At 34.4% G+C, this 9,998-nt stretch overlaps 1 protein-coding gene across 2 annotated transcripts in view; it reads left to right on the forward strand.

Annotated features, from left to right (window-relative positions):
- LOC148617488 (netrin receptor unc-40-like) overlaps positions 1–9,998 on the forward strand; it is a 12,679-nt gene continuing 2,681 nt past the window's right edge. Inside the window, exons 1-9 of one of the 2 annotated variants that reach the window (XM_088585216.1) lie at positions 1–202; positions 1,102–1,200; positions 1,891–2,113; positions 2,685–2,729; positions 3,108–3,181; positions 4,072–4,294; positions 4,782–4,820; positions 8,207–8,280; positions 9,310–9,539. In XM_088585216.1, the coding sequence (XP_088441342.1) occupies positions 1,132–1,200; positions 1,891–2,113; positions 2,685–2,729; positions 3,108–3,181; positions 4,072–4,294; positions 4,782–4,820; positions 8,207–8,280; positions 9,310–9,539 (977 nt within the window). In that variant the 5' untranslated portion in view covers positions 1–202; positions 1,102–1,131. The remainder of the gene's footprint in view (positions 203–1,101; positions 1,201–1,890; positions 2,114–2,684; positions 2,730–3,107; positions 3,182–4,071; positions 4,295–4,781; positions 4,821–8,206; positions 8,281–9,309; positions 9,540–9,998) is intronic. The other variant, XM_088585215.1, reaches the window with a different exon arrangement.

The raw sequence follows: 9,998 nt of genomic DNA on the forward strand, positions 1-9,998 counted from the left end.
TTGTTAAAAAGGATATAATCCAATGAAAGAAAATATGGCGGAAATTTAAAGTTAATTTAAACATTGACTTTAACAGAAGTCGATCACATTTGTTACATACTAAAGGCATTAAACAGTAAAGACTTAATTGGAATTTTAAATACGGTTATTTTGAGTAATTGCTTGAATATTTTGACTTGAATGGACGAATGTTTGATTTAAGGTAAGGTGCTTGCGTTGCCTGTTTTCAAAGTACATACAATTGTGTTATTCCAAATACTTTAATCATATAAGTGACTAACGGGATAGAGAGTGCATCAGTCTATATGAATTACTGGACAAATGTTGACAGTTTTTATACAGGAATGGTAAAATCATTCATGATCGTAGTAAGGTATAGGTATAGCTAGTCGATAGCCATGTACATATTGTTTCGAACCATTTATTGTTATGCCGCACATAAAGTTTTTGGAGTAGATACGCCATGTAAAAGTAACCCTGTCCGTCCGTCTGTCAACATACTTAGAAGTGTAATTACTCATAAAACCCACAATGGACTTAGATGGATAAATTTATAGAAATATAGAAAATGTCTGCTTGAACACGTATAAATTTGAGTCCAATTGTAAGCTAGGATGTCATATTGTGAGTCTGCTCACAATACTTATATGGTTGTCTACTGTAAGACACCAAACGGAGATGTTAGGAGTGAGGTAACACTGGGGTCCTCGGTGCTATGTTAAATTAACCAATTAAGTTTGTTTTTGAAACAAACGCATTGTCCGGTTTTTTCTACAAGTATTTCGACGATTGTTCATTTGAAAATTATAATTTTCCAATCATCTGAAAAGTTTCACTTAGCTTTATTTCTAAATGTTAAATGTGCGTGTTAAATGTACCCCACCAGGAAGAAATTGTTAGTTTCCGAAACTAACAACAAGCAACTATCTGATGTTTAAATGCAATATTTGAGAGGTAAATAAATTATTTCAAGTGTAGAATACTAGTAATTTTAATATAACCTCTTTGATTTAATGATACTTTATCAAATTTCAATATTTACTTACTTTAGATTGTAACTGTCAGTAAAATTTATATATTTATGGCATTTTTTGTCAACAGATGAAATAAATTTATACATGATTACATGCAATGTTTGTACCGAGTATACTGAAGATTTGTCCAACTGACGAGGGATCTGGTATCTACCTAGAATGGACAGTATGTATGTTTGTAAGGAGTATGGCCACTAATGGCTAATAATGGACCCTAACTTGCCGTAGGGCTAGCTCTTCTTTTTGAAATATGTTTCAACTTTCAACTCTTTCTGTTGTCTTTCTCGGTCGTGTCCACATTATATTACATTGCACATCATAAGTTTAATAGGGGTGGACCAAGAGATTTTGAAAAGTGCGGGTTCAGAAAAAAAGGGTTCTAGGCTGTTGTATGCTCGTTTTTGCCAAATTTTGTAAGTTAAAAAAAACAACCCCAATCTGGATCCAATGTAATGATCATGGACTATATAAAGACAAGTAATGAAATAACAAGAGACACACGTATTGCAACAAGAAGAGAATGCCGCGTTCGTGAATTCAGTCACAATATACTAATTTAGAGTATATCATTTTCTCAAACTCTGGAGAAAATCATGCGGAAATATTTTGCCTGTGTATAATTAATCAAACTTTTGCACCACAATTATATTTATTAACCAATTAGAGTGTCGTTATTAAAAGTTACTGTCGATTAATATAGGACGGTATACAGTATGCGCCTTATACATAGATAAACGTGCTTCGGTTTTATACGCTCAGTGTCTTAATTATTGAGCACACTTCAGGTAAACTTGTGAAATTAAATGTATCTGTATCTTTGAACTCGTATATTAGGTGCCATTATATGATATTGCAGACTCAGGAGAAAGATTCCAAACCCGTAGTCCATGGATACATTGTTGCTTATAAAAGGCATGAACTCGATATCAACTACAGCTGTAGAAGTCTAAAAGGAGGCCGCACGTGCAGTCATGTGATATCCCTGTCACGTGTCAGCAGCAAATATGATATAATGGTATCTGCTTATGGGTACAAAGAGCACGGGGACTTCTGTGCTCCTGTCACGTTGTGTATGTCAGGTAAAAAGGCTAAAATATTATCAGTACTAGTAATTTTTGTCCAAGTATAAGTATGTTTACGGAACAGGCAAAATGAGAAGAATATGAAACATGCATTCCAAAGAAAACATCGATCTGACAATATAAATCCATTCGTTGAATTTTTGGTTGTTTGAAATTACCACTATAATGTCTGAACATTTTTCATAAGAATGTTAGTTGGGGTTTTAACAGGGTTATCTGCTATCCAAATGTTTATTTGGAGTGCATTTCAAATTCCAAATATTTAATACGGTTCATTAAAATGATATAAAATTTTGGGCATGATCAAGTGTGAGTTTTAGACAAAAAAAAACTGACAACTATAATAAACGGGCTAACTTCCAGAAATTAAAGGCTATAATAACTGTAAAAGAAACTGATTCCCAGGAATTTTTCGAGGTTACATGTCGCATATTATATGCAGAACTATCGATGAACTTTAAATAAAAAAATCGAAGTTAAAAATAAAGTCAAAATCATGTTAAGAAACAAAGAATTTGCTTTTACATTCTTTTGAACTATTTTCTTTTACTATATATTTCATTTACAGATTACCTAGATCTCAATAGAAGTCTCGGTCATGGCGATATCAGAGGTACGTATTCTTCTTCAGAAATCACCAAGGTAACTGGCAAGCTACTGCATGGACTCTTTTATCTGCCATAGGAAGGTGTGCCTTTCAGGAACGTAATTTCAACTTCTAAGTTCGATTTGATTGAGGAGGTATCATCATAAAGACCGTTGAGGCATAAACCATGCCTAACACTACTGCTTTTGAATCAGACTATTTGTACAGATTTTCGACATTTCTGAGAAAAACTAAAAGCTTGCGACTAAAAAGTTTTTTTTTTCTTGCTACATGTATATAACTTATCTGTTACGACATACGCTAGTGTCCTTTTAAATAAACTAATATATCGAAAGAAAACTATCGAAACTAATTGAAAACTTAGAACATACATTTTCTCTTCAGAATTATTACCAAAGCCAAAAATATCGAAGATAAAATCGATGAACGAAGGACGCGACATTCATTTAAAATGGACGGTAAGTCATCGTTATGGATACTAAGCAAAGAAATTTTAAATATGTTACTGGAAATTCATCTTCTTTACAAGAAATACATGTATAAAAAATCTATCTAAATTAATACATACCAGTAGAGCTTGTTTTATTGTTTTTGCCGCCACGAACACAACATAGTTTTATGCCACTATAGACCAAGTCGTGCTTTATAAACTGAATAATTAAGGAATTTGGTGCTCTAACATTTAACTGTACTCACCAGAGTTTTTTTTACTTACATGGCCTAAAGCCGTTCACCTCTTCTAATTCACAATCATGATAAATTGATCTATTGAAATATACTGATTGTTAATTATAATCTGTAAAATTATAAAAAGAAATTGAAATGTACTAAAAATATAGTTGATAAATAAAGTCGACAAGACCCCTATATAACTTTTGATAGCAGCACCATATCATCATTAATCAATATTTTAATTAGGTAAAACAAAATAGCCTCAGCCGCTATTTTTCCGGACCCGGCAAAAAAGTCTCCCAGGCTATTTTACCGGATCCTGCAAAATAGCCACTGCCTAAAGATAAATTACCTCAATTATTTTAGAACACGGCTAACCCACGAAGTAAGATAAAGTATTTATGCAGTGGTTTGGAATTACATTATTTCAATAGTATTCTTTACATTTTATCTTTAGGTCAACCTTTCAACAGCGCAGTCTTCTTAGCTTCCACAATTGTCTGAAAGATGTTATTCATATCTGGGTTAAGCTTTGTTCGTTTTTTGGTTAACATAAAAATTTATTCAAAAACTTGGCTTTTGTAATATTGTCTACGCTGTAACCATGGTAACCATTCCTAAGCATGACTTGTTTGTCAGGGGGTTGCTTTGCAATCGTCGGATCCTTTCTTTGCAGGTACCCCTTGATGTTTCCAGTGTCATTATAGAGGGATACGTTATTGCCTACAAACGTTGTGGGTTAGATACTCAGTACAAAGAGAAGATGTTACCGGGTGTCAATACAAAATGTCACGCAATAACGGGTACCAGGCCATGCTCTCTGTATGAGGTCAAGGTTGCCGCATGTGCAAATGAAGGGACGGGGTTGTATTCAACGCCAGTTATTATCAGGACCGGTGGTAATGATTCTTACCGTATTTTGAAGTTTTTTTTTTCTGTCACGTAAATGAGATATCAACTTTTTATTTGGCCAATGTTAAGATTAATCTGGAGAGAATGCTTTGCGAAATTCTGTAAATTGCATTTTGCATTAAGTTTCTATAATTTTTCATTAAGTTTCTGTATATGCTATTTTACAATTCGAAGGGGCTTGATTCCATTATCGAATATATGCAGATCGATTGTTTTTCATGTTAGTATAGTAATCGGGCTGAAAATTTGATAGCGGGAGCAAGTATACCGTGTAAGATCGGTGCAAAATTTATGGAAATCATTACACGGAGTAAATCAAATTAAAAAAAAAACTTTACCGAAAAACGTAGTTCTCTGAAAACCACCATTGCATTGCTTACGTCGCACAGCAGGCGTTGCATGAATTACAACTTCAGAATAAATACGGACCTTTTTTGTCTTACTTTAAAATTGATTTCAATTTTAACCTTACAGTTGAGAACCAACAGTCGAAGAAAATCAAAGAACGAACAGGTGAATATTATGATCTTGTCATAATGTGGAGACGTTGAAATTTTGATTTCCCTTGAAATTTTTTAAAGTACTTTACTTTATTTCTTTGTGATATCAAATTTCTAGATCAAATGTTCCAGCGTTCATACAAATGTTGTTTGTATTGTCCCATGTTTTATGGTGATCTTTGATCATCTTAATTTAATTGGTCTATTTCGGATGATTGTCCACCATTTCCTTATTATTTAATTTATTTACATCATGATACTGTGGTGAATTAAGGAACCGGTCAAAATTTATCGCCACATAGGACCGGTGCAACAAAATGAGAGCCTAAATAAAAGTTGCAACCCTATGGCTATCTTGAAAAAAAAAGATGTCCAATGTCAACTTGGTAAGAAAAAGTTGGTGTTCTATCATAGTTTTCTTATAAAGTTTTTATTTGAAATTATTATATTAACACATACAGTTATAGTGTATTAAAAATCTTACAAATGAGGTATTGATATAAAGCTATTTTTATTTTAATACATATAGTTATTCCAATTACAATGAATTATGTTAAACAGTTGTATTTTCTACTGCATTTATATATTGTAGACTATTTTTGTTATAATAGTTTTTTTTAAGTTAATAAAAAATTTAGTTCAAAGTATTCGTAAAAAAACATGTGTCCTATGGATACTATCAGTAAAAAATTGTGCCCCAACGAAAGCATTACATCAAAAAAGTATCTGTCCTACTGCTATTTGCACTGGTCCTATGTGGCGATATATTTTGACCCGTCCCTAAATGATATGGCCCGAGTGTGACTCGTTCCGTTGTTTTTATGGGACCCCTTTGTGACTCTTGTCTTGTCAAGGAGATGCATTATAGGGTATGTTAGTCTCGTTCTAGTTTCATTTTCTTTAACGGATTTACGACGTAGAACGTATTGAAAACCGAGGATCGATCTGCATTTTATTGTTTACTTCCGGGTACTCGAAACGTTGTATAGGTTACAGACCACCAATTCAACCAATGAGCATTTGGAACGTACGCAAAAATAGTCCTACGCAGAAATTACCCCTGTTCCTCATAGTGCTGTGAAATAGTTCTCATCTTATTTAAACAATTTAAACAGTTTCTGAAAGGAAAAACATTTCTGTACATTTTATAGGTGCATTTTGCTTCTTGTGATTTGAAGCCTAATCTCCATAATGGTTTCTAAATATACCCCTATCTTGTGAAAACACTGGGATTTCCCATGCTATTTATAGACCCTTCACTTCCAGTGACCAGTACTGCACTGCAAGTCTGCTAACCCCACATGCCATTCTGAGGATTGTGAGCTGGCATATGTAGAATCATATTGATATATAGTCCTCTGCAGGTTAAAGTTAAGGTAAAGTCCAGAGAAGCCATTGAATATTGTGAAATTAGCATAGAAGCCTATGGGGAGTGGAATTAGTGGTTTCTAGCCTGTGACAATGCAAAATCTTCTATTTTATGTTTTTTCTTAATACCTTTATCATGTAGAAATACATATTTGTTTTTTTATCGGTATATTTACACCTTTATCGGTATAATTTACACTAAAATATGTTTTGCCCTCAACACTGAACTCAACGCTCTTTCAATGACAAGACTCCATGCTTTTGAATGGTAGACTAGGACCCAATCTCGTGAAATCACGGGGTCACATGTCGAGACTTACATACCCTATTGTAGCCAGGACTCATAATATTGCCTTATTATGTGTCCGGCGGATCAAAACATGCTTATCCTACCGGGGCATCTGGTGCCAATCCCAGTTTTTTGAGGGAGTAATCAAGGCCACAGCGGTAATCAAAAGAATGTAATCCAGGGACAAAGACCAGACACGGAAAACAGACATACACAACAAAGAACATAAAGTAACTAAAATCATACATACAAAGTAACAAAAGCAAATGAGCAACTCGGACTCCATTAAAAACTGGGAGCATGGACCAGGTGTACCGGTAGGGTAAGCGTCCTCTGCTTTTCTACACATTACTATTTTTTTTTATTTTGTGACGACAAAGTCTTATTTTCCTTACCTTCAGTTTTTTTTTATATTTATGTAATCCTATTTTATTCGGTTTGCTACATAGTGTCTTTCTTTCCTGTTTTCACGTTCAGGTCACAGGGACATGAGGTCATGAATTAGATACATTAAATGGGCATAACCTATAGTAAAATACTGTTTAAACTATTTGGTGGACGCGTTTTTCAACACACGGTCGGCATTCCAATGGGAACTAATTGTGCTCCTCTGTGCTGACCTATTCCTTCACTTTAATTAGGCTGACTTTATAGCTGATCTGATCCGAAAGAAAGAATATTGTTTAGCTAGATCCTTTAATCTGAGTTTCCGCTATATAGATGATGTATTACCTTTAAACAATCCTAATTTTTGGGATTTGATACATCGCATCTTGCCCCAAAGACCTTTAGATGAAGGATACTACAGACACTGTGAAGTCGGCCTCATATCTTGACCTACACTTAGAAATCGATGGTAGAGGAAAACTAATGACAAAACTTTACGACTTTTCATTCAAAATTGTCAACTTTCCTTTCATCTGTGGCAACATCCCTTCAGCACCTGCGTATGGAGTGTTCATATCACAACTCATACGTTATGCCAGAGCTTGCCGAGACTACGCAGACTTTTTGTATCGCGCTAGAATTCTAACAAATAGGCTTCTGGAGCAGGGTTATGTTGCTACAAGATTGAAGTCATCACTACAAAAGTTTTATGGCCGTCATCATGAACTCGTGGATCGTTACGGTGTATCCATCTGCGCCATGAAGACTGATTTGTTCAACGTGTCGTTGTTTTCCTTTTCTCTACCCCGGACTTTACTGTTATTTTCTGAGCAACTCGGCGGGTGCTTCTAGAAAAGCGGAGGACGCTTACCCTACCGGTGCACCTGGTGCATGCTCCCAGTTTTTTTAGGGGAGTCCGAGTTGCTCATTTGCTTTTGTTAATTTTTATGTATGATTTTAGTTACTCTTTGTTCTTTGTTGTGTGTGTCTGTTTTCCATATCTGGTCTTTGTCCCTGGGTTACATTCTTTTGATTGCCGCTATAACCTTGGTTCCTTTGATTACTCTTTTACATTTTACTATCATGGCCATACACTATTTGAATTATCCCATTATTGAGGCTTCAGTATTTTTAGCTCAATGTTTTTACTACTTCAAGAGGTTTGCAATCCGATCTTCCATTTTACAAGAGGTCGAAATGACGTTCGAATAGCACCAATTTGACATGTCAAAAATGGCTTGCTTGTTATATGTACCTTTAGTATTTCTAGGGTAGATCTCCAGTGATGATTTAAAGAAAAAATGCTTGGATGTGCATGTATGTAAAGACAAAAGTTTTTTCTTCAATTGTTACAGAACCCAGCTTCATTCCAAAAATAATAAGAATTTGCAATATACTGGGGCAAACTGGTGTGTTCATAAAATGGCAGGTATGTATACACTATTTTTTGTAGTTGTAATCTGTAGTATCGTCCGTCCAGCTGTCCATCACAGAGACTTCCTGCTATTTATCTCATAATATTCTTTACTGTGTGTTATTGAGGGGAAAATGATTTAAACAGCAAAAATAAGGGTTATAGTCCTGAAAAAAAACTTTTGATTTGCACAATTAATAAAGGTATTGATTGAGCTTATAAATGCGTTTGGATGCGATTCATTGAGCTTCGGTACATTTAATCGCAATAACAAGTTACGTGTAATTAATAAAACTGTTGTTTAAATCCACTGTGTGATAAATTAATTATTGATTTTAAGTAATACATGTAATTATAAGAATTGTTATTAGACTTTTTGTTTGCAAACTTAATTCATTTTCCTGGAACAAAACTGAAAAAAAGCCAAGTAATAGATTAAAGTATTGTGAAGGACTATGAACTGTGACCATATTCAACAAAACATCGATTTTGTACTAAACATACTGTTCTGTCTTTAAGTGCAGCACAATAGAAGGGTTGCTATGAACTTGTGTCTTTTTAAAGAGGCTGAGAGATCGATCACAACCAGAATTATACAAAGTACAACAAAAGCTGATAAATGTGGAAGAAAAATAATAAATATCGAAATGCATGTACAACTCAGGGGCGGATCAAGACACTTTGAAAAGGAGGGATGCCAGCCGGGGTTCCTCAGAAAAAGTGGAGTGTGCTAGGACTTTACCATTTTTTGGGTCAATTTTACACATGACAATGACAATTTTTTCAATATAAAGGGTGTGCCAATCCCCTGCCCCTCTGAATCCGCCACTGCAACTTAAACAAAAGAAAAAAAAATTAACCAAGGACTATACATTCCTTACTATAATAGTATCATACACATTAAGCCCCCAATTTACGAATAGATAATCAAGTGGCTCGGTAGGGTAAGTGCCTCTGCTTGTGCTAGATATTGTAAATGCATAAAATTTGAACTTCATTCAAGTTTCTTCATTATGACCTTATTTTGCTTTTAAATGAATCCAGAATTCAGAGAATACAGACATGAATAATTTAGACGGATATATGGTTGCCTACCGTCAGACAATACCTACAACATCCGAATACCACCAATGTGTTATAAAAGATAAGACAGCAACGTCCCATTATAAGGAAGGGCTACAACCGGGAATGACATATCAGGTTAAAGTGGCCGCCTTTAATGCTCATGGGTGTGGAAAGTTTACAGCTCCGAAGTTGTTTGTTTTTCATGGCAGGTAAATGCCTTAAATAGGCTTATAAAATCTGGTAATCAAATTTTATGGTAGATTACTATTTTGCATTCCATACAATAAGATACAGACAAGTTTTCAGTTCATTGAAGTTCCTAAATTCAGTAATTGATCCATCAACCAGGGTTGATTTTGCGGGGTTGACGCCTAAATTTTGAGAAATTTCGCTTATAGAAAGTTTGGGCAAAAACCAGCAAACACTAGCTGGGAATTGAATTCCCTTTTTAAAATCTCTGGATCCGACCCATAAAAAATATATGGCAATGCAATTCTAAGAATTAAAGGAATTTGCCTATTGCTCCTCTTGTTTATTTTATAGGGGAGGCTCAAATCTTTATATGGGATTTTTTTTTGGTATTTTGAAGAAAAAAAAATTTTAATATCTACTTTTTTATAGAGACTTATTGGTCCTTCTATATTTCATTTTTCAAATTTGATCTTACC

Source organism: Perna viridis, chromosome 5 (genome assembly GCF_037379345.1).
Source record: "Perna viridis isolate PV_CMFRI_1.1 ecotype Kerala chromosome 5, ASM3737934v1, whole genome shotgun sequence".
Lineage (NCBI taxonomy): Eukaryota > Metazoa > Mollusca > Bivalvia > Mytilida > Mytilidae > Perna > Perna viridis.